The following is a 25956-nucleotide window of genomic DNA, read 5'->3' on the forward strand; positions in this document are numbered from 1 at the left end:
GAAGCGGACCTACCTGCTTGCAGCTAGCTTGGGCTTCTTAGGCTACTGGACACCATTAGCTCCAGAGGGATCGAACACAGGCCCAGCCTCGGTCGTCCGGTCCCGGAGCCGCGCCGCCGTCCCCCTTGCAGAGCCAGAAGCAAGAAGAACGTCCAGGAAATCGGTGGCAGAAGACTCCGGTCTTCATTAAGGTAGCGCACAGCACTGCAGCTGTGCGCCATTGCTCCCTGTGCACACCACATACTTCGGTCACTGATGGGTGCAGGGAGCTGGGGGGGGCGCCCTGGGCAGCAATTAGAGTACCTTAAGAGTGGAAAATCATACATAATATAACCTAATAAGCTATATATGTGTAAAATACCCCTGCCACATTATGATTATAAGAGCGGGAGAAGTCCGCCGAAAAAGGGGCGGGGCTATCTCCCTCAGCACACTGGCGCCATTTTCTCTTCACAGTGCAGCTGGAAGACAGCTCCCCAGGCTCTCCCCTGTAGTTTTCAGGCTCAAAGGGTTAAAAAGAGAGGGGGGGGCACTACATTTAGGCGCAAATATGTGTATTATAGCAGCTATAAGGGAAAAATCACTGTGGGTAGTGTGAATCCCTGCATTATATAGCGCTCTGGTGTGTGCTGGCATACTCTCTCTCTGTCTCCCCAAAGGACTTTGTGGGGTCCTGTCCTCAGTCAGAGCATTCCCTGTGTGTGTGCGGTGTGTCGGTACGGCTGTGTCGACATGTTTGATGAGGAGGCTTATGTGGAGGCGGAGCAGATGCCGATAAATGTGATGTCACCCCCTGCGGGGTCGACACCTGAGTGGATGGACATGTGGAAGGAATTACGTGACAGTGTCAACTCCTTACATAAAAGATTTGACGACATAGCAGATGTGGGACAGCCGGCTTCTCAGCCCGTGCCTGCCCAGGCGTCTCAAAAGCCATCAGGGGCCCTAAAACGCCCACTACCTCAGATGGCAGACACAGATGTCGACACGGATACTGACTCCAGTGTCGACGACGATGAGACTACTGTACATTCCAATAGAGCCACCCGTTACATGATTACGGCAATGAAAAATGTGTTGCACATTTCTGATATTACCCCAGGTACCACAAAAAAGGGTATTATGTTTGGGGAGAAAAAAGCTTCCAGTGGTTTTTCCCCCATCTGATGAACTAAATGTGTGAAGAAGCGTGAGTTTCCCCCGATAAGAAACTGGTAACTTCTAAAAGGTTACTAATGGCGTACCCTTTCCCGCCAGAGGATAGGTCACGTTGGGAGACATCCCCTAGGGTGGATAAAGCGCTCACACGTCTGTCAAAGAAGGTGGCACTACCGTCTCAGGACACGGCCGCCCTAGAGGAGCCTGCAGATAGAATGCAGGAGGCTATCCTGAAGTCTGTATGTACACACTCAGGCATTATACTGAGACCAGCTATTGCTTCAGCATGAATGTGCAGTGCTGCAGCTGCGTGGTCAGATTCTCTGTACCTTAAGACAGGGACACCATATTAAAGACGCAGTCTTATACATGAGAGATGCACAGAGGGATAATTGCCGACTGGCATCTAAAATAAACGCAATGTCCATTTCTGCCAGGAACTCGGCAGTGGACAGGTGATGCTGATTCTAAAAGGCACATGGAAGTTTTGCCTTACAAGGGTGAGGAATTGTTTGGGGATGGTCTCTCGGACCTCGTTTCCAAGCTACAGCTGGGAAATCAACAGTTTGCCCCATGTTCCATCACAGCCAAAGAAAGCACCGTATTATCAGGTACAGTCCTTTCGGCCCCAGAAAGGCAAGCGGGTTAAAGGCGCGTCCTTTCTGCCCAGAGGCAGAGGTAGAGGGAAAAAGCTGCAGCATACAGCCAGTTCCCAGGAACAAAAGTCCTCCCCCGCTTCCTCTAAGTCCACCGCATGACACTGGGGCTCCACAGGCGGAGCCAGGTACAGTGGGGGCCCGTCTCAAGAATTTCAGCGACCAGTGGGCTCGCTCACGGGTGGATCCCTGGATTCTACAGGTAGTATCTCAGGGGTACAAGCTGGAAATCGAGACGTCTCCCCCTCGCCGTTTCCTCAAATCTGCCTTGCCGACGGCTCCCTCAGACAGGGAGGCAGTGCTGGAGGCAATTCACAAGCTGTATTCGCAGCAGGTGATAGTCAAGGTACCCCTTTCTACAACAGGGACGGGGTTACTATTACACAATGTTTGTGGTACCGAAACCGGACGGTTCGGTGAGACCCATTTTAAATTTGAAATCCTTGAACACTTATATACGAAGGTTCAAGTTCAAAATGGAATCGCTCAGGGCGGTTATTGCAAGCCTGGACGAAGGGGATTACATGGTATCACTGGACATCAAGGATGCTTACCTGCATGTCCCCATTTACCCCCCTCACCAGGAGTACCTCAGATTTGTGGTACAGGACTGTCATTACCAATTCCAGACGTTGCCGTTTGGTCTGTCCACGGCACCGAGGGTATTTACCAAGGTAATGGCAGAGATGATGATACTCCTTCGAAGGAAGGGAGTTATAATTATCCCGTACTTGGACGATCTCCTTATAAAGGCGAGGTCCAGGGAACAGTTGTTGATCGGAGTAGCACTAGCTGGGGCAGTGCTACAACAGCACGGCTGGATCCTGAACATTCCGAAGTCGCAGCTGGTTCCTACAACGCGTCTACTGTTCCTGGGGATGGTTCTCGACACAGAACAGAAAAAAGTGTTTCTCCCGGAGGAGAAGGCCAAGGAGTTGTCATCTCTAGTCAGAGACCTCCTAAAACCAAAACAGGTGTCGGTGCACCATTGCACGCGAGTCCTGGGAAAGATGGTGGCTTCTTACGAAGCAATTCCATTCGGAGGGTTCCATGCAAGGATCTTTCAGTGGGATCTGTTGGACAGGTGGTCCGGATCGCATCTTCAGATGCATCGGCTGATAACCCTGTCTCCAAGGGCCAGGGTGTCGCTGTTGTGATGGCTGCAGAGTGCTCATCTTCCAGAGGGCCGCAGATTCGGCATACAGGACTGGGTCCTGGTGACCTCGGATGCCAGCCTTCGAGGTTGGGGGGCAGTCACACAGGGAAGAAACGTCCAAGGACAATGGTCAAGTCAGGAGACTTCCCTACACATAAATATTCTGGAACTAAGGGCCATTTGCAATGCCCTAAGTCAGGCAAGACCCCTGCTTGAAAACCAGCCGGTGCTGATCTAGTCAGACAACATCACGGCGGTCGCCCATGTAAACCGACAGGGCGGCACAAGAAGCAGGATGGCAATGGCACAAGGATTCTCCGATGGGCGGAAAATCATGTGTCAGCAGTGTTCATTCCCGGAGTGGACAACTGGGAAGCAGACTTTCTCAGCAGACACGACCTCCACCCGGGAGAGTGGGGACTTCATCCAGAAGTCTTCCAAATGATAGTACACCATTGGGAAGGGCCACAGGTGGACATGATGGCGTCCCGCCTCAACAAAAAGCTAAAATGTTATTGCGCCAGGTCAAGGGACCCTCAGGCGATAGCTGTGGACGCTCTGGTAACACCGTGGGTGTACCAGTCGGTGTATGTGTTCCTTCCTCTGCCTCTCATACCCAAGGTACTGAGAATAATAAGAAGGAGAGGAGTAAGAACTATACTCGTGGTTCCGGATTGGCCAAGAAGATCTTGGTACCCAGAACTTCAAGAAATGATCTCAGAGGACCCATGGCCTCTGCCGCTCAGACAGGACCTGCTGCAGCAGGGGCCCTGTCTGTTCCAAGACTTACCGCGGCTGCGTTTGACGGCATGGCGGTTGAACACCGGATCCTGAAGGAAAAGGGCATTCCGGAGGAAGTTATCCCTACGCTAATTAAAGCTAGGAAAGAAGTGACCGCAAACCATTATCACCGCATATAGCGGAAATATGTTGCGTGGTGTGAGGCCAGGAAGGCCCCAACGGAGGAATTCAGCTAGGTCGATTTCTGCACTTTCTACAGTCAGGGGTGACTATGGGCCTAAAATTAGGTTCCATTAAGGTCCAGATTTCGGCTCTATCGATTTTCTTCCAAAAAGAACTGGCTTCACTACCTGAAGTTCAGACATTTGTTAAGGGAGTGCTGCATATTCAGCCCCCTTTTGTGCCCCCAGTGGCACCTTGGGATATCAACGTGGTGTTGGATTTCCTAAAGTCGCATTGGTTTGAACCACTTAAAACCGTGGAGCTAAAATATCTCACGTGGAAAGTGGTCATGCTGTTGGCCTTGGCTTCGGCCAATGGTGTGTCAGAATTGGCGGCTTTGTCTTGTAAAAGCCCTTATCTGATTTTCCATATGGATAGGGCGGAATTGAGGACTCGTCCCCAATTTCTCCCAAAGGTGGTTTCAGCGTTTCATTTGAACCAGCCTATTGTGGTGCCTGCGGCTACTCGTGACTTGGAGGACTCCAAGTTGCTGGACGTAGTCCGGGTCCTAAAAATCTATGTTTCCAGGACAGCTGGAGTCAGAAAAACTGACTCGCTATTTATCCTGCATGCGCCCAACAAGTTGGGTGCGCCTGCTTCAAAGCAGACTATTGCTCGCTGGATCTGTAGCACAATTCAACTTGCACATTCTGCGGCTGGACTGCCGCATCCTACATCTGTAAAAGCCCATTCCACGAGGAAGGTGGGCTCTTCTTGGGCGGCTGCCCATGGGGTCTCGGCTTTACAACTTTGCCGAGCAGCTACTTGGTCGGGGTCAAACACATTTGCTAAATTCTACAAGTTTGATACCCTGGCTGAGGAGGACCTAGAGTTCGCTCATTCGGTGCTGCAGAGTCATCCGCACTCTCCCGCCCGTTTGGGAGCTTTGGTATAATCCCCATGGTCCTTACGGAGTTCCCAGCATCCACTAGGACGTCAGAGAAAATAAGATTTTACTCACCAGTAAATCTATTTCTCGTAGTCCGTAGTGGATGCTGGGCGCCCGTCCCAAGTGCGGATTGTCTGCAATACTTGTATATAGTTATTGCCTAACTAAAGGGTTATTGTTGAGCCATCTGTTGAGAGGCTCAGTTATATTTCATACTGTTAACTGGGTATAGTATCACGAGTTATACGGTGTGATTGGTGTGGCCTTACCCGGGATTCAAAATCCTTTCCTTATTGTGTCAGCTCTTCCGGGCACAGTATCCTAACTGAGGTCTGGAGGAGGGTCATAGAGGGAGGAGCCAGTGCACACCAGGTAGTCCTAAAGCTTTTGTTTAGTTGTGCCCAGTCTCCTGCGGTGCCGCTATTCCCCATGGTCCTTACGGAGTTCCCAGCATCCACTACGGACTACGAGAAATACATTTACCGGTGAGTAAAATCTTATTATTTGACCCTGTAATAAAGCAAATTTAGAATTTCTACTACATCCACTGGAGGACACTAGAGTTCAGTGAGTGATTGGGGAGCCGGGACACTACTAAATTTGACGCTGAACTCGGACTCTTCCTCCTAAAAACCACGTAAGGCTGTACTGCCGCCAGATTTTTGTGAGTACTGACAGAGCCGGGCGTTCTGTGTTTTGATTGCATATCAGCCTAAACAGTTTGAGCGCACTTTTTTATATTCTGTTTTGTGTCTCATGGCAACAACCTGAGGCACTTAGGGATCAATTCAATTAAATGAGAGGGGTGCAGTTGCTGTTGGATGGGCCAAGTGGTTTTTATCTGCTGTCAAATTCTATGTTTCTATGTAACACTTAGATACAGTACAGTAAGTGCAGTATCTAGCCGCACATACTCGTGAGTGTGACCTAGTCACACCTAATTGAAATGACCCCTTAGAGCAGGCTGGGGGGCAGTCATGTGTGGCTACTCCAGCACTGATGTCATGTTTCAACCAAGGGATCATCTTTGGGGGGGACTGCTGCCGATGCAAATCAGGTATGTACCCCTCCGTCTCCATTGAGAGATCTGACTCTGCTCAGGACTGCATATTCGGAGATGATGGAGATCAGGTAAGTGGCTACTTGCCTCTACGTCCTGGATCCCAATTCACCCGAGGATTTGGGTCAAGGGTTTAGCTGTGTGCTTCCCTTGAGTCACCCTCACTAGGAAGGGGGACAGGTGGGGGCTGCGGTAGTTTACCTGCCAGTAGAAAGTTCAAACAAAAAATTATATTGATTATTCCCTACCTGCCAGTAGGAGCCTTCTTTATGCTTTAGGACTTTATGGAAGTCCCTGTATACCATTAAAAAGTCCCTCTTTCCAGTTGCTACTTCTTTTTCTACCTACTTAAGGTGTAGCTCATGTACTTCTCAATTCCTGTTAAGTGTTAGTACTGGGGTGTTTATTTTCCTTTACTGTTTTTGTTGTTGTTTTATATAGTGTCTGTTGGCGTATTAGTCATTATTATTGTGTGGCTTAGGTTTAATTTGTAGATAAATACTTAATTCACCTGCTTTGTCCAGGAGTTGGTTCAGATGACCTGCTTTCATCTACATGTCACAGAAAAGTTTTTTCCAGGTCAACACTACTCAGACAAAGGTTTGGCTTCGGGTTTGTCTTCCTTTGATGATTTGGAGGATTTGGATCAGGATTTGTCTTCAGTGACAGATAGAGGTCATTGTAATGTGGAGGGGATGGAAGCCTTAATCAGAGTGGTTTAGAGGTTCTTCAGAATGAAGATGATTCTGAAGTACAAGATGCATCAATTTGTAAGAAGAAAAGAAAATAGGCAGTTGGTTGAATTTTTGGAAGAGGCTTGGGTCCCGTCCAACTTTGGTAGCGTTTGGCATCTTTTTTTTGCTGAAAATGCTTCTTAGTCCCAAGACAATGCCGGATGCACCAGCAGATTATGCTGATTAATTTGATATGCGACACTTGTATATCTGTGTGCGACTGAGTTTGTACATGAAGCACAATGTAAATTGTATTGGGAACGAAGTCCTAGCCACTCCATTGTAACATTTCATATATAGTTTCTGAGACCAAATCGCACACAGATATACGAATGTCACATTTCAAATAAATCAACACCGTCTCCTAGTGAAAAAAAAAGATGCCGAAAAGATGCCTGATGTTACGAAAGTCTCACTGGACCTTGTGTGCCAAGAGGGGCTGTTTGGCTCAATTGCAGCAAAGATGTATGAGGACACATCTGTAGTCTAGGTTTTGTATCTGCCTCATGTGGCTAAAATTATTTAAGGGTGGTAGATGTACTAAGCCTTGGCTAGTGATAAAGTGGAGAGAAATAAAGTACCAGCCAATCAGCTCCTAACTGCCACGTTACAGGCAATTAGGAGCTGATTGGTTGGTCGTTTTTTCTTTTGCCACTTTATCACTCTCCAAGGCATAGTACATCTGCGCCTTAAAGGGAATCTCCTCCTAAGGTTCTAATGCAGCCTCTTAAAAAGACCGTTCTGTTATTAAGAATGGGTTAGTAATGTTGTTGAATGCTGGGCTGGCTAGTTGGAAGAGGGCAGATATGCCAAGAGCAAACTTACTATCTGTGGTTGATGCAGCTCAGTTGGATGCTCATATTGTCGTTTCTGCATGTAGGTCTCTCTGGCTCAGCACTTAGCATGTTCTTTTTTGGGACGGAGGGGGTAATTCTGAGTTGATCGCAGCAGGAACTTTGTTAGCAGTTGGGCAAAACCATGTGCACTGCAGGGGAGGCAGATATAACATGTGCAGAGAGAGAGATAGATTTGGGTGTGGTGTGTTAATTCTACAATCTAAATTGCAGTGTAAAAATAAAGCAGCCAGTATTTACCCTGCACAGAAACAATATAACCCACCCATATCTAACTCTCTCTGCACATGTTATATCTGCCTACCCTGCAGTGCACATGGTTTTGCCCAACTGCTAACAAAGTTCCTGCTGCGATCAACTCAGAATTACCCCCGGAGTTGGATAAGTTTATCTCTATGGTCACTGGAGGAAAGAACTCCTTTCTAGCTTTCTTCTTCCGCTCCTGAGTCCGTAGGGCCGGCCTTTTGTCCGATATGCTACTGTTGATTTCAGGTTGTCTCGGGGGTACATTAGTCAGAAACAAGTGACAATACCATATGATCTACATTGTTAGATGGAAATATAACTTGTGTAGACTATAATAGATACCAAAATCGATGCAATGTTTTTGCTTCATAAAAGTTTGCAACTTTGTTATATATTAAGTATAAAAAAAAATTATATACAAACTTGCCTACTTGAGATTGCAAAGAACGTTCAAGACTTAAATGGAGATAGTAATATCATTGCATTTGCTAGTATTAGTAGATGTGTGTTTAAGTGTGTGTTTTAATTTACAGGTAAACCCCTTGGGCCACTAGATGGGATTCCTATTGCAATTAAAGATAACTTTAGCACTGCCATCATAGAGACAACATGTGCATCAAGAATGCTGAAAGGTAGATATTCATTATTACATTATTTCAGAATAGATTTTCATCCTTCATACATGATGTTGGAGTAGTTAACCAAGCTAGAAATATGTTTTACCAGGAATGATTATCAGATATTAGTGTATATTTAATTAACTATATACTTTTTTTTTTTTTTTAAAAGGTTATATTCCTCCGTATAATGCTACAGTTGTTCAGAAGCTTTATGACCAAGGAGCTGTACTCATGGGAAAAACTAATCTTGATGAATTTGCTATGGGGTATGTAACATGTGCTTGGAATGGCTAGCATCATAAAACATTTTTACTTTGACTGTGCGTAAAAAGCTTTAATCTTATATTTCACCTTGTTTATTTCTGCTAGACAGTAAATTGAACTGGAGGCATGAGATTATTCATCCTTATTGAAAAGTGTGGCCTTTGCATGTAGATGGAAAAATATGGAGACACACAACACATCTACATAGCCTTGCTCTCTGTAAATTAGTCACCCCAGGCTCAGACTGTAGATAGAGGTCACTAGAGATCCCGGTTGTGCCCTGTCGTTACAAAAAGAACAAAATTCAGTACTTGTTAATTATAAGGCTGTCACTTGACACTGCTCACCTATTATTCCAGGGATGAATCCATTACTTTGATTGCAGAGAGTTTGCTGTGCTAAACTGAATCCCCCCTCCAGATCCCCACAAGAGAAGACTGTCCTGCCCATCACCAAGATTGTGTGCCTCGAGGCTCAGGTGGATATTATGAAAACAGAGGCACAGGATGATGAGGGGGGAGAGCCATGGGGTGGAGGGGGTGGCAACAAAGAGATGTTAGGAACACAGTGACAGGTGGAGGGAGTTATGTGGCTCATATAATTAACAATTACCCAAAATTCTTTAACATAATAAAGTGTTTCCCACTGACACTTACAGTCAGAGTAATGCAAAATAATTAATTACAACCCCTATTACACCTTCTCCCTAAACTCAGAATGTATACATTTCTTCTATTGTGTATTATTACTCCAATTGTATATACCGTATATACTCGAGTATAAGCCGACTTTTTCAGCACCTTTTTTTGTGCTGAAAAAGCCACTTCGGCTTATACTCGAGTGAGTATTTAGGAGGGACACGGAGGGCACAGCGCGCGGCTCTCCTGTGTCCCTCCTGCATCTCCGGCGGCAGCGGCGTGTGTGTGTTAAAGGAAGTGCACGAACCGGCACTTCCTTTAACACACACACGCCGCTGCCGCCGGAGACGCAGGAGGGACACAGGAGAGCCGCGCGCTGTGCCCTCCGTGTCCCTCCTTCAGAAGACAGCGCGGGAGCGACGGGGCAGCGCGGGAGCGACAGAGGGTAAGTAACAAACTGGCACTGTGGGGCATATCTGGCACATCTAGCACTGTGGGGCTTATCTGGCACTGTGGGGCATATCTGGCAGCATGAGGGCATATCTGGCACTGTGGGGCATATCTGGCACATCTGGCACTGTGGGGCATATCTGGCACTGTGGGGCATATCTGGCAGCATGAGGGCATATCTGGCACTGTGGGGCTTATCTGGCACCGTGGGGCATATCTGGCAGCATGAGGGCATATCTGGCACTGTGGGGCATATCTGGCACATCTGGCACTGTGGGGCATATCTTGCACATCTGGCACTGTGGGGCATATCTGGCAGCATGAGGGCATATCTGGCACATCTGGCGTTGTGGGGCATATCTGGCAGCATGAGGGCATATCTGGCACTGTGGGGCATATCTGGCAGCATGAGGGCATATCTGGCACATCTGGCATTGTGGGGCATATCTGGCACTGTGGGGGCATATCTGGCACTGTGGGGGCATATCTGGCACTGTGGGGGCATATCTGGCAGTATGAGGGCATATCTGGCACTATGAGGGCTGTGTACGGCTAGAGCTGCATTTCCCACCCTAGGCTTATACTCGAGTCAATAAGTTTTCCCTGGTTATTGTGGTAAAATTAGGTGCCTCGGCTTATATTCGGGTCGACTTATACTCGAGTATATACGGTATGTAAATTATGTGCAATAAAGTTTATTCAAGATTTATCCCTATACAAATAATGTTTCAAAAGTACAAAGCATGTAAACACATAACAGCATACGTGTGCCTGCTTGATCACGTGTATTGAAGAAGTAGCATGTGCTGTGTTCATTTATGAATGGATAATAATTTAGCCAGGTACACTGTGACCGCAGTCCTCCTTTACTGTTCAGGTATATGGGTATTTGATGGCCAGCTGCACGTATCAAATCCCCTTGTTTCTCAGAACTCGAGATCGGCAAACTGAACTGGCTTCTCTTATTCCAAGTGAAAGCAGACTTGTCAATAGTTTATAAGGAAAATACTGCAAGGAGAGCGAAAATGTACCCTGACAAAGTGTTTCTGATCTGCTCACAGTGATCCACAACTGCCGAAACACCATTCTAATGGTGGGTACAAACTTGATATGCGTGTGCCGAAACAGGGGCTAATTCAGACCTGTTCGCTCGCTAGGGTTTTTTTTTTTTGCAGTCCTGCGTTTGCATAGTCGCCGCCCATAGGGGAGTGTATTTTTGCTTTGCAAGTGAGCGAATGCATATGTAGCAGAGCTGTACAAACAGATCTTGTGCATTCTCTGAGTAGCCCAGGACCTACTCAGCCGCTGCGAACACTTCAGCCTGTCCGGGACCAGAATTGACGCCTGGAACCCTCCCTGCAAATGGTTGGACACGCCTGCGTTTTTCCAAACACTCCCAGAAAACGGTTAGTTGCCACCCACAAACGGCTTCTTCCTGTCAATCTCTTTGTGAACGCCCGTGCGAATGGATCCTTCACACAAACCCATCGCTGAGCGGCGATCCGCTTTGTACCCGTGTGACGCGCCTGCACATTGCGGTGCATGCGCAGTTTAGACCTGTTCGGCCGCTGTACAAAAACGATGCCTAGCGATCAGGTCTGAATTAGGCCCATAGTGCGTACACACGGACGATATTGCTAACAATATTGGCCCTCATTCCGAGTTGTTCGCTCTGTAATTTTCTTCGCATCGCAGCGATTTTCCGCTAATTGCGCATGCGCAATGTTCGCACTACGACTGCGCCAAGTAAATTTGCTAAGAAGTTTGGTATTTTACTCACGGCATTACGAGGTTTTTTCTTCGTTCTGGTGATCGGAGTGTGATTGACAGGAAGTGGGTGTTTCTGGGCGGAAACTGGACGTTTTATGGGAGTGTGTGAAAAAACGCTGCCGTTTCTGGGAAAAACGTGGGAGTGGCTGGAGAAACGGGGGAGTGTCTGGGCGAACGCTGGGTGTGTTTGTGACGTCAAACCAGGAACGAAACTGACTGAACTGATCGCAGTGGCAGAGTAAGTATCGAGCTACTCAGAAACTGCAAAAAAAATTCTAATCGCAATTTTGAGAATCTTTCGTTCGCAATTTTGCTAAGCTAAGATTCACTCCCAGTAGGCGGCGGCTTAGCGTGTGCAAGGCTGCTAAAAGCAGCTTGCGAGCGAACAACTTGGAATGAGAGCCCTTGTTCAGTGACGTCCAGCTGCGGCCGGCCCATACACGCAGTTTTGGATGATATGTTCAAATTGAGCTGCATGTACAGGCGACAGACGGGTGTGATAATGACCTGCGGGAGCGTGTATCATCCATCGGTCGTAGCGTACACACTGGGCAATATGTTAAACTATATTGCCCAGAAGGGTCAAAATGAATGATATAGTTTAAAATATCGCCTAGTGTGTACGCACCTTAAGACTAATATGTTTTAGTTTTCTGTGATGTTAAGTTTTGTATACCCTGTATTGTTTACTGTGTGTTATATGTGCAGCGATACAAAACACTTGTAGCGCCTTACAAATAAATTGTAATAATGAAATATGAGTATTCAGCAACCATTTCTCCTTTACTACACTTGTGGCAGAGCTCAAAACAATTTAGATTAGTATTTGTATTTGCATGTTTTTGCCTAGTGTTTCTGTTGGAAATGCAACCTTTGACTCTCCAGCTGTTGTCATGCCACCAGTAAGCCAAGGTTAATACCCACTGGAGAATAAGATATCCACTTGTATGCACATTAGAGCATTTTACTTGAATTACTGAATAGAGATTGACATTACATCTTACAGTTTTTCAGATCCTCTAGATTTTGCCATTGAACATGTCAGGTTGTACTTTCTTAGCTTGTTTTATTTAAAATGAAATATGAATATCTAAATAATTTCACAAAGAGGAATAGCAATCTGTTATTTTGTCCAATACTATTACTATATGTACACTGTTTTGTATGCTGTTAGCTGTTGCGGTTAGCTTTTGGTACACCCTTCTCTATTTCTAATTACACATGAAGGCTTATTTAATGACATACTGTAGTATAATGATGCAGAGGTAACCTTCATTGTTTGTGATTTGAAAACAGCATTGTTAAGAACAGACTTTTGCCAACTTCCCCATGTTGTTACGTAACCATACACACTGGGGTATGACCGTTATTCTAGTAAACTACACTGTACTGTTTAGATTTTATTTCAACTGAATTTCCTTATTCATCAAAGTTAATGATATTATTGCTAGCAGGCTTCGGAAAGTGGAAATATGACTCTTTATTTACAGCTCCACATCTACCTAAGTTACCTGTATTTTGTTACACTTAGATCTGGGAGTACTGACAGTATATTTGGGCCAGTGAAAAATCCATGGACCTATTCAAAACAATACAAAGAGAAAAGAAGAGAGCAATGTCCTGCTATTGATGGGGATTCTGATTGGGTGATCACTGGAGGAAGTTCAGGAGGCAGCGCTGCTGCTGTGTCTGCTGGAACGTGCTTTGTGTGAGTAATTGATGGGGATGTCAGCACTCTTTACATTGTCTAATTATGACACCTTACTATGACCTTCATAACTATATTAGAAGTCGAGGCCTGCATCAGACGTGTCAGCTGTGTGGGAGATATGCAAGCATTTCCACAACAAGCCAGAAGAAGTATCCTGGCATTCTGAAAACTTGTCTGATCCACATTTTAGATGGAGATGGAATACAATACAGCATAGTAATCCATATACTTAGCAATTACTTTACAGTCTTGCATTGCAAGAGATTCTTATAGGTAGCATGAAAGCAGTAGGTATAAGTGGATACCTATAATATAATACATAAGTATATTGTGTTTGTTGAAAAACTTGCTCCCTAGGAGACTTAGCAAATTCCAAAGGAGGTGCTAAAAATTCTTGGGGGGTAATAAGCATTTGGGAGCCTGGTTCAGAAGTGCACGCATTTAAAACATCCGATGTATCCTGAAGGTTACTGACAGGGGACACAGATCGGAATTGCGTGGAGATCCATGACTGGGGGCTGGCTTTCACTGATGGGCGTGGTGGTGTAAGGAACCGCACTGAAAGACTCGGTTCCGCTGGCACTAGTGGCCATATACTGTTGGACATTTTGAGCAACTATAGAGTTTCTCTAATCTCTGCCGCACTTAGGGAACTTGCACACTGCAGTAGATTAGGGTTCCGGTATGAATGGTCGACACTTATTAGGCTGACGACTATTGGTCGACATTGACATGGTCGACGTGGGCTAATGGTCGACACATGAAAGGTCGACACATGAAAAGGTCGACATACGTTTTTTGAAAACTTTTTGTTGGTGTCGTTTTCTATGTAAAGTGACGGGGAACCCCAATTAGTGCACCGCATTAGTTCGCCATGCTTCGGGCAGGTTACCGTTCCCAATCGTAGTCCACGTGGACCGTAAAGTATGAAAAAGTTCCAAAAAAGAATTTTTTAAAAAAAACCCTCATGTCAACCTTTTCATGTGTCGACCATTTTCATGTGTCGACCAATAGTGGTCGACCTAATGATTGTCAACCTTAACATTGTCGACAATCTGACTGGATAACGTAGATTAGAGCCGCAGCCGGTCGGTATCTCAGTAGTAGCCCTTGGGCTGTGGCATTAGCATAAATTTGCAGTAGTGTAAGCGACTTTTTGTGTCAAAGCCACAATTCTTCAGCATCTACCTCTGAATAAGGCCCTTAGTGATTACCGTAGGAAGAAATGGTTATTCTAATAGAACCTTTGTAGGCTGTATATTTGTGACATGCACTCTGCTGCTCTCTTAAGCTGTGTACTCACTAGAGGATATTTGTAACAATTTGGCCGATGGATTGTAACTACAAAATCTTCAAATTGTCCAGCGTGTACGCACTATGCGCACTCCCGCAGTGTCGTTCGTTGGATCTTCAGAAATGCATACTCCTGGATGTGGCCACTGACTATATCCTTTGTAGGATTGCACAGTGTGTGTGCACTATATCAGTTGTCCGGGAGTTCAGGGGAAATCGTTGATGACATTGCATCGTTTGCAAGTCTGTTATCTGTACCTTGGACCTTATTCAGCTTGGATCGCTATTGAGACAGAAATTGCGTTTTTCTCAGAACTGTTTCTGCTAAAAAAAACGCATATGTAAAGAGCCACCCAGAAAGGTAAAAGACGCCTTCTGATGCATGAGTAAGTTTGCGGATGCATTTGCACAATTGCAATACATACATCGAAAGTGAGTAACATCGACATTTCCTGTTGTCCCATGCATACGCAAGATATACGCCGCTGTAGTCGCATCTGCGCCATTTTTTTAATTGCAGCAGTGGCAGCTGACGTCAGATGCACGCCCTGCACTTTGCTGGGCCTGCGATCGCATTGCAAACGCATTTGGGGCATTGCGAACGTGCGATTCGGTCGCAGCATATGCGCAGTCATATGATAATTGGACAATTTGCAATTTTGCAACTGAAGCTGAATAAGGCCCCTAGCTTTAAACACAGTGGAATTACTGTAGCCATTGTGTGAGCTGACCAATCGTTACCAGAAAGCAATTTCTATATTCTTTAGAACCATTGCCTCATATGTGTTACGTATAGGTGATGGAATGCCTCATTGGTGTCACAGGTTCCTTATTAAATGATTGCCTCATGAATACTAGAACATAAAATAGCTAGAAGTCCAGTAGTTTAAACTGGAAGCTAGAGCATAAAATATTAAACCAATTTCTCATTTATAAAGAACGAAAAAATTTCTGATTTTGAAGAAAAAAAACCTTCACACAGCTGTTGTAGTTGATACAACTAGTTGAGATAATAATATTATTACTAGTTAAAATGACAGACACCAGGGCCGGACTATATTATGAAGGCAGTCGTTGCTCACACAGCAACTGCCGAGTTTCTAGAAATCCTGCTGCTGGGAGAAGGGGCTCTGTCATGCTGTGTGTGTGTGTGTGTGTGTGTGTGTGTGTGTGTGTGTGTGTGTGTCAGAGATGTGCAGTGAGGTAAATAGCTCAGGAGGCCCTGACTAGTACCAGAGCCAGATTTACATGCAGTATACAGGTATGAGCCCATGGGTGCATGTGGGCATTATACACAGGTGCACATAGATGAGGTATATTTGTAGTGGGCAGGCTATAATGATGCTGCACTATATACACCAGTACTGGCATGTGTAACCTCACCCGTCCCTACACAGCTCCAGGCCAGTCTGGGGGTAGAGGACCCCATTGGCCACCAGCAGCTGGCCGGCGGGTCTGGGCATGCCCTGTTTGGAATGTGGGAGGGGCGAGCACAGGACCCTATCCATCTATCATCGCGCAGTGTATGTAAAGCAATATATAAAGCAACTGAGCCAGTTATCTGTCCATGCCCCACTCTCCACCCCCCAGTCCCTATCTGCCCTTACCCCCACTCTGTCTCCCCAGCCCCACTCTCTGTATGCAGCAAGTGTGAAACAGATCAGTATTATTAATTTCTCTAACGTCCTAGTGGATGCTGGGACTCCGTCAGGACCATGGGGAATAGCGGGCTCCGCAGGAGACAGGGCACATCTAAAAAAGCTTTTAGGTCACATGGTGCGTACTGGCTCCTCCCCCTATGACCCTCCTCCAAGCCTCAGTTAGGTTTTTGTGCCCGTCCGAGAGGGTGCAATCTAGGTGGCTCTCCTAAAGAGCTGTTTAGAAAAGTTTTTTTTTAGGTTTCAATCTCAGTGATTCCTGCTGGCAACAGGATCACTGCATCGAGGGACTTAGGGGAGAGATTTCCAACTCACCTGCGTGCAGGATGGATTGGAGTCTTAGGCTACTGGACACTTAGCTCCAGAGGGAGTCGGAACACAGGTCAGCCTGGGGTTCGTCCCGGAGCCGCGCCGCCGATCCCCCTTACAGACGCTGAAGAGACGGCAGAACGGAGGTCCGGAAAGCAGGCGGCAGAAGACTCCTCAGTCTTCTTGAAGGTAGCGCACAGCACGGCAGCTGTGCGCCATTGTTGTCACACGGCTCACTGACTCAGTCACGGAGGGTGCAGGGCGCTGCTGGGGGCGCCCTGGGCAGCAATATAATTACCTTTAGTGGCAAAATAAATACATCACATATAGCCATTAAGGCTATATGTATGTCTTTTAACCCAGGCCAGTTTCTTAAAAACCGGGGAAAAGCCCGCCGAAAAAGGGGCGGAGCTTATTCTCCTCAGCACTCAGCGCCATTTTCCTGCTCAGCTCCGCTGGTGAGGAAGGCTCCCAGGTCTCTCCCCTGCACTGCACTACAGAAACAGGGTAACAAAGAGAAGGGGGGCATAAATTGGCGATATTTATATATTAAGAGCGCATATATAGTAAACAACACCTTCTAGGGTTGTTTATATACATTTATAGCGCTTTTGGTGTGTGCTGGCAAACTCTCCCTCTGTCTCCCCAAAGGGCTAGGGGGTCCTGTCTTCGATTAGAGCATTCCCTGTGTGGCTGCTGTGTGTCGGTACGTGTGTGTCGACATGTATGAGGACGATGTTGGTGTGGAGGCAGAGCAATTGCCGATGATGGTAATGTCACCCCCTAGGGAGTCGACACCGGAATGGATGGCTTTAGTTATGGAATTACGTGATAATGTCAGCACATTACAAAAGTCAGTTGACGAAATAAGACGCCCGGCAAACCAGTTAGTACCGGTTCAGGCGTCTCAGACACCGTCAGGGGCTGTAAAACGTCCTTTACCTCAGTCAGTCGACACGGGTACCGACACAGATGAATCTAGTGTCGACGGTGAAGAAACAAACGTATTTTCCAATAGGGCCACACGTTATATGATCACGGCAATGAAGGAGGCTTTGCAGATCTCTGATACTGCTGGTACCTCAAAAAGGGGTATTATGTGGGGGGTGAAAAAACTACCTGTATTTTTTCCAGAATCAGAGGAATTGAATGACGTGTGTGATGAAGCGTGGGTTAACCCCGATAGAAAACTGCTAATTTCCAAGAAGTTATTGGCATTATACCCTTTCCCACCAGAGGTTAGGGCGCGCTGGGAAACACCCCCTAGGGTGGATAATGCGCTCACACGTTTATCAAAGCAAGTGGCGTTGCCGTCTCCTGATACGGCCGCCCTCAAGGATCCAGCAGATAGGAGGCTGGAAACTACACTGAAGAGTATATACACACATACTGGTGTTATACTGCGACCGGCAATAGCCTCAGCCTGGATGTGCAGTGCTGGGGAAGTGTGGTTGGATTCTCTGACTGAAAATATTGATACCCTGGATAGGGACAGTATTTTATTGACTCTAGAGCAATTAAAGGATGCTTTCCTTTATATGCGAGATGCTCAGAGGGATGTTTGTACTCTAGCATCAAGAGTAAGCGCGATGTCCATATCTGCCAGAAGAAGTTTATGGACGCGACAGTGGTCAGGTGATGCGGATTCCAAGAGGCATATGGAAGTATTGCCATATAAAGGAGAGGAATTGTTTGGGGTCGGTCTTTCGGACCTGGTGGCCACGGCAACTGCCGGCAAATCCACTTTTTTTTACCTCAGACCCCCTCCCAACAGAAAAAGACACCGTCTTTTCAGCCGCAGTCCTTTCGCTCCTATAAAAAGCGACCAAAAGGACAGTCTTATCTGCCGCGAGGCAGAGGAAAGGGTAAGAAAGGGCAGCATGCAGCCCCTGCCCAGGAACAGAAGCCCGCCCCGGCTTCTACAAAGCCATCAGCATGACGCTGGGGCTTTACAAGCGGACTCAGGAACGGTGGGGGGTCGACTCAAGATTTTCAGCAATCAATGGGTTCACTCACAAGTGGACCCGTGGGTCCTGCAGATAGTATCTCAGGGTTACATGCTGGAGTTCGAAAGGTCTCCCCCTCGCCGGTTCCTAAAGTCTGCTTTACCAACGTCTCCCTCAGAAAGGACGTCGGTTTTGGAAGCCATTCACAAGCTGTATTCTCAGCAGGTGATAGTCAAGGTACCCCTCCTACAACAGGGAAAGGGGTATTATTCCACACTATTTGTGGTACCGAAACCGGACGGTTCGGTAAGGCCTATTCTAAATCTGAAATCCTTGAACCTGTACATAAAGAAATTCAAGTTCAAGATGGAGTCACTCAGAGCAGTGATAGCGAATCTGGAAGAAGGAGACTTCATGGTGTCCTTGGACATAAAAGATGCTTATCTACATGTCCCGATTTACCCCTCACACCAAGGGTATCTCAGGTTCGTGATACAAGACTGTCATTATCAGTTTCAAACGCTGCCGTTTGGGTTGTCCACGGCCCCTCGGGTCTTTACCAAGGTAATGACCGAAATGATGGTTCTTCTACGAAGAAAAGGCGTATTAATTATCCCTTACTTGGACGATCTCCTGATAAGGGCAAAGTCCAGAGAACAGCTGGAAGTCGGTGTAGCGCTAACACAAGTAGTGCTTCAGCAACACGGGTGGATTCTAAATCTTCCAAAATCTCAATTGACCCCGACAACACATCTGCTGTTCCTGGGCATGATTCTGGACACGGTTCAGAAAAAGGTATTTCTCCCGGAAGAGAAAGCAAGGGAGTTATCCGAACTTGTCAAGAACCTCCTAAAACCAGGAACTGTGTCAGTACATCAATGCACAAGAGTCCTGGGAAAGATGGTGGCTTCGTACGAAGCGATTCCATTCGGCAGATTCCATGCACGAACATTTCAGTGGGATCTGCTGGACAAATGGTCCGGATCGCATCTGCACATGCATCAGCGGATAACACTGTCACCGAGAACAAGGTTGTCTCTCCTGTGGTGGTTGCAGACTGCCCATCTGTTAGTGGGCCGCAGATTCGGCATACAGGACTGGGTCCTGGTGACTACGGATGCCAGCCTACGAGGTTGGGGAGCAGTCACAAAGGGAAGAAACTTCCAGGGCGTGTGGTCAAACCTGGAGACGTCTCTTCACATAAATATACTGGAGCTAAGAGCGATCTACAATGCTCTAAGCCTGGCAAAATCGCTGCTTCAGGGTCAGCCGGTGTTGATCCAGTCCGACAACATCACGGCAGTCGCCCACGTAAACCGACAAGGCGGCACGAGAAGCAGGAGTGCAATGGCAGAAGCTGCAAGGATTCTGCGCTGGGCGGAGAATCATGTCGTAGCACTGTCAGCAGTGTTCATCCCGGGAGTGGACAACTGGGAAGCAGATTTCCTCAGCAGACACGACCTTCACCCGGGAGAGTGGGGACTTCATCCAGAAGTTTTCCACATGATTGTGAACCGTTGGGAAAAACCAAAGGTGGACATGATGGCGTCTCGCCTCAACAAAAAATTGGACAGGTATTGCGCCAGGTCAAGAGACCCTCAGGCAATAGCTGTGGACGCTCTGGTAACACCGTGGGTGTACCAGTCAGTGTATGTGTTCCCTCCTCTGCCTCTCATACCAAAGGTACTGAGAATTATACGGAAAAGAGGAGTAAGAACAATACTGGTAGCTCCGGACTGGCCAAGAAGAACTTGGTATCCGGAACTTCAAGAGATGCTCACGGAGGATCCGTGGCCTCTACCTCTAAGAAGGGATCTGCTTCAGCAGGGACCTTGTATGTTCCAAGACTTACCGCGGCTGCGTTTGACGGCATGGCGGTTGAACGCCGGATTCTAAAAGAGAAGGGCATTCCTGAGGAAGTTATTCCTACTTTAATTAAAGCCAGGAAAGAAGTGACCGCACAACATTATCACCGCATTTGGAGAAAATATGTTGCGTGGTGTGAGGCCAAGAAGGCTCCAACGGAAGAATTTCAATTGGGTCGATTCTTACATTTCCTGCAAGCAGGATTGTCTATGGGCCTAAAATTGGGGTCCATTAAAGTTCAAATTTCGGCCTTATCAATTTTCTTCCAGAAGGAATTGGCGTCAGTGCCTGAAGTACAAACTTTTGTCAAAGGTGTACTACATATACAACCCCCAATAGTGCCTCCAGTGGCACCGTGGGATTTGAACGTGGTTCTAAATTTTCTCAAATCTCATTGGTTTGAGCCTTTAAAATCGGTAGATTTAAAATACCTTACATGGAAGGTAACCATGCTGTTGGCCCTGGCTTCAGCCAGGAGAGTTTCGGAGTTGGCAGCTTTGTCATACAAAAGCCCATATCTGATATTCCATTCGGACAGGGCAGAATTGAGGACACGTCCTCAATTTCTCCCTAAGGTGGTTTCGGCATTTCACTTGAACCAGCCTATTGTGGTGCCTGCGGCTACTAGCGACTTGGAGGACTCCAAGTTACTGGACGTTGTCAGAGCATTAAAAATATATATTTCAAGGACAGCTGGAGTCAGAAAATCTGACTCGTTGTTTACATTGTATGCACCCAACAAGTTGGGTGCTCCTGCGTCTAAACAGACGATTGCACGTTGGATATGTAGTACAATCCAACTTGCACATTCTGTGGCAGGCCTGCCACAGCCTAAATCTGTAAAGGCCCATTCCACAAGGAAAGTGGGCTCATCCTGGGCGGCTGCCCGAGGAGTCTCGGCATTACAACTTTGCCGAGCAGCTACGTGGTCAGGGGAGAACACGTTTGTAAAATTTTACAAATTTGATACTCTGGCTAAAGAGGACCTGGAGTTCTCTCATTCGGTGCTGCAGAGTCATCCGCACTCTCCCGCCCGTTTGGGAGCTTTGGTATAATCCCCATGGTCCTGACGGAGTCCCAGCATCCACTAGGACGTTAGAGAAAATAAGAATTTACTTACCGATAATTCTATTTCTCATAGTCCGTAGTGGATGCTGGGCGCCCATCCCAAGTGCGGATTGTCTGCAATGCTTGTACATAGTTATTGTTACAAAAATCGGGTTATTACTGTTGTTGTGAGCCATCTGTTCAGAGGCTACTTCGTTTGTGTTATCATACTGTTAACTGGGTTCAGATCACAAGTTGTACGGTGTGATGGGTGTGGCTGGTATGACTCTTACCCGGGATTCAAGATCCTTTCTTATTGTGTACGCTCGTCCGGGCACAGTACCTAACTGAGGCTTGGAGGAGGGTCATAGGGGGAGGAGCCAGTACGCACCATGTGACCTAAAAGCTTTTTTAGATGTGCCCTGTCTCCTGCGGAGCCCGCTATTCCCCATGGTCCTGACGGAGTCCCAGCATCCACTACGGACTATGAGAAATAGAATTATCGGTAAGTAAATTCTTATTATTAGCAGCAGGGTAGGCGGCTGTAACTTCTCCCTCCAGTATTAGTTTCACTTTGAGCTGTGTCAGCTTCCAGCACCCAAAGGAATCATTTGGTCCATGCGACGGCCTCTAGTGGCCAGCAGCGCACATAACAGAGGTGAGGAGCCGACTTGGCTTTTATTATATAGGAATATTATTTATATTATTTATTATTTATATGGCGCAACAAGGGGTCCACTGTGCCTTACAAAGTACAGAAACTGTATAAACAAAGCAAGAAAAAGTGCAGAACATTGCAGGACATGAACAAGGTTTATAAACGTGTCTGCATCAGTAGACATGATACTGAAATAAGCAGCTTGGCAGTAGAACCCAAGGGTTAGGTGCGGTTGTTAGCAGTGGGGAGGTGATGATGGTTAAAGTGAGGGAAGGAAAATCACATGAGAGAAGAGGGCTCTGTGAGAGCTCACAGTCTAAAGGGGAGGGACAGACAGATAGTGGTGACACAGAGGGGGGAGGCATGGAGCAGTGGGTTAGAATGAGAGCTTAAATGCTTTGATTAAGAAATGGGTCCATTTTAAATGTTGTAGAGAGGTAAGAGTCTGATAGAGGGAGAGTGTTCCGGAGTTAAGGAGCAACAAGAGCAAAATCTTGCAGGCAGAAGCAGGGGCGTCTGAAGCGAGGAGTGGGCCCGTGTGCAGACTCCTCTCCATGGCACCGTAGGCTCCGACACAGTTCCGGAGCCAACTGGGCATGCACAGGTCTCCGGAAACATGGCGCCCACCATGTTCCGGAGACCAAATTCAAACTACGCATGCGCGATGGCCATTTTGGGTGGGATTTTTGGCGCGACAGCAGCGGCTGCAACACCCGACAGAGAGGTAAGTACTAAAATATGGGTGCAATGTGTGCCGTGGAGCCAGGGGCCCGTATGCACTGCACACATTACACCCATGATAGAAACGCCAATGGGCAGAAGTGGGAGAAAATTATCACTTCATAGGAGAGCCGGAATTAATTTGTGGATCAAAGTGTGCGGATGAGAGTGCGAAGGGAGATAAAGTCAGAGATGTAGATAGGAGAGGATGAAGAGAGGGCTTTGTAAGAGAGTGTGAGAAGTTTGAGGAAGGGCAGCCTGTCTAGGGCTTCGAAGAGAGGGGAGGTAAACATAGTGCGTTTGGAGAAGAAGTTGAGCCACATAGCAGCATGGAGGACAGATTGGAGTGGAGAAAGGTGGGAGGCCTGATAAGAGGAGGTTACAATAGTCCAGTCTGGAGATGACCAGAAAGTGGACGAGGATATTAGTTGCCTCCAGGATGAGAAAGGGTCTGATCCTGAAGATGTTTTTTTAGATGTAAACGGGAAGACGGTGAAAGGTGCTGAATGTGTGGTTTGAAAAAGAGGGAAGAGTCGAGAATAACTCCAAGACAGCACATGTGCAGACTATGGAGATAGTGGTGCTGTCAATAGATAAATAATTTGTTAAAGCCGAGGTTATTCGTGGGGGCGTGGCCTGGCTGGCATACGAGTGAGCTGCATATTTTCTGAGCTCCTGCCTACACGCTTATATAAAGCCGTTTTTACCCCCTTTTCAAGCCTTCCTTTACCCTGCTTGGGTGCCTTACCCCCTCACCTTGTCCCTCTGCAGCTGTGGGAGCGTGTCGCGGAATTGGGAGGCAGCTTCTGCTGTATCTGCGGATTGCGGCCCTCCTGTGTGACTGATGCCGGGGCCTGCGGTTTGAAGGAGTTCCGGGACGTACACCGGAGCCGTTGGTGGACGCACGAGACGCTCCTCTCTGCCGCGCGGCTCGTCGGAGCCTGCTGCTCTGCTCCTGCGCGCCGTTCGGTCTCCCGTCTGGCAACTGAGTTGGGCGCTAGCCACGGCAGTGGGCTGTCTGGAGGTGAATAGCCCGTAGCGGCGGCCATCTTCTTTTTCCTCTTAGCGGTGCGGGCGGGCTGCACGGCACCACAGCACTCAGTGTATGATATAAATAAGAGCCTGTCACTGATCTCCTCTCCCCCTTCCACTTTGAGATTAACTGCCTGCCTGCTATATCTCTCTGGCCTCCGTGCCCTATAAGCATAAATACAGCTTTTCACAATAATAGCATCACTGCTTAAGTATAGCTGTATAGTGTGGATTCCTGCATTCCCCCCTCTGACCTAAAACATCCTCTGACTCCTAGCTGTAGCTCTCATTGTTGCCAGCCATCCATTGTGATATATTACCACCTTATCACCCCCCACATTGCCCTGCCTGTGTCATATATTTCTCCACTGAACACAATAGTATCCTCATCCCTGGAGGGACACTGCTGGTCAGGTCTTCCCGGTGAGGGGGAACTCCTCGCTTCTCTGTACAACACAACCTTAATTGCTCATGTGGATGTAATTATTTTTTCATATTATACAGCACACAGTGGTGCTTCCAGTATGTGTCTATACCCTTGCTTCGATGTAACATATATGGCATAACGACCATATACCGGTGACCGTGAATATCTCTCAAGCTTGATACAGCACTGCATTCCTTCTAATCTGCCTACCTAATATTCACAAAGCTCCTTGAACGTGTTATGGACAGATTCCTTACTATGTCGTCCGCTAAACCTCAACGTACCCGAACGGGTGGCAAGAGACCTGCACCCTCTCCTGAATCCCCCTCCGGAGTCTGACGTGACCCCTGTACTACCGTCCAACAGTTTGGACATCATGCCGCCAAAAGCTCCTCCCACGCCTCCCTCCTATGCTGACATTGTGAAAGCTATTAAAAAAACAGTAGAACCTATGTTTCAGTTGCAAGCCGACAAACTTATGTCGGCAGTCTCCGACATTAAATCAGAGTTGAACACTATGTCTCGCAGGATTTCCACCAATGAAAATTGTATAGGAGCTAATTTTCAGGAGATTGATGACCTGAAGCAACAGGTGTTACAGCTATCGTCTTCCCGACAGCACATGATGCCCAAGTTTCACGATTTGGAAAATCGCTCGAGGCAAAATAATCTGAGGATAGTTGGCCTCAAAGAGTCTCGTAAGGGCCCCGACTTGCTTAGATTTCTACTTTCGGACTTGCCTGACCTGCTTGGGATTCCTGAAGAATTATCATCCCTTGAAATTGAACGGGCGCACCGCCTGGGACCACCGAAGGGAATCTAACCAGGCCCGTCCTCGCCCAGTTATATTTCGCTGTTTAAATTTCCGACACAAGGAACTGATCTGGTCCGCAGCTCGGTCCAAGGGCGCTCTAAAATGGGATGACCAGAGAATATATCTCTTCCAAGATTATTCGGCAGAGGTATCCAGGGCTCGACGGGATATTTCGACTGTTTGCTCACAACTGGTGCAGTCGGGTACTAAATTTGCGTTGCTGTATCCGGCTCGGCTGCGCATATTCTTGCCGCAAGGTCCTAAGGACTTTACAAACGTCGATGACGCCAAGGCGTTCCTGCTACATCTGGCAGGACCCCCGGAATCTAACGCAATGGATCACAATGATTAAGTTTGCAATTGATCTGCTTTTTCTCATTACTTGTCCCCGTAATTAGGGATACAGCCCCTCATATATGCTATTTCCTGTTTACTATGTTATAGAAGTTAAAATGCCCTGTTTCTTAGTTTTTGATGGTTCAGGGAGAGGTCCTGATGCTACACCTCTGGACATTCAAACTACCAGACTCTCCGCACCTCTTTGAATTTTTCCGGATATGTGTATGAGAATTTCTCTTCTCACTATGTTTTTGTGATACATAATGTTGTGCTGTTTATTTTCTTGTTCTAATTTTCCTTTGCAGGAGAGTGTCCGCGGTTGCTGCTGTTATTTACAATATGACTGAGAACTTACTGCTCCACAGTTGGTTCGTGTATTTCATGTTTCTTTGTATTTCCATTTCTTTTCCTTTTTTCTCTCTTCCTTTCTCCTTCCCTTTTTCCCTTTTTTTTTCCCAAGGAGCTGGAGGAATATCTCCATGAATATCATGTTCTCGGTGTTTGTGAGTATGATCTTGCAACTGTATTCTTTTTGTTCTTTCTAGCATATAGGTCCTGGTATTTGTGCACTGAACCCATCACTTTCTATTATTGATTATGGCTGCTTCACTTAAAATTTACTCCTGGAATGTACGGGGTACATTCCCTGGTTAAACGTAGGAGAATACTTACATACTT

The 25956-nt window shown here is 46.9% G+C and overlaps 1 protein-coding gene across 2 annotated transcripts in view; it reads left to right on the top strand.

Moving 5' to 3' along the window:
* QRSL1 (glutaminyl-tRNA amidotransferase subunit QRSL1) overlaps positions 1 to 25956 on the top strand; it is a 175368-nt gene that overhangs the window by 33154 nt on the left and 116258 nt on the right. For both annotated transcript variants that reach the window (XM_063917063.1, XM_063917062.1), the window contains exons 3-5: positions 8250 to 8348; positions 8506 to 8602; positions 12990 to 13166. In XM_063917063.1, the coding sequence (XP_063773133.1) occupies positions 8250 to 8348; positions 8506 to 8602; positions 12990 to 13166 (373 nt within the window). The remainder of the gene's footprint in view (positions 1 to 8249; positions 8349 to 8505; positions 8603 to 12989; positions 13167 to 25956) is intronic.

The sequence above is a fragment of the Pseudophryne corroboree genome, chromosome 4 (genome assembly GCF_028390025.1).
Source record: "Pseudophryne corroboree isolate aPseCor3 chromosome 4, aPseCor3.hap2, whole genome shotgun sequence".
NCBI classification, from domain to species: Eukaryota; Metazoa; Chordata; class Amphibia; order Anura; family Myobatrachidae; genus Pseudophryne; species Pseudophryne corroboree.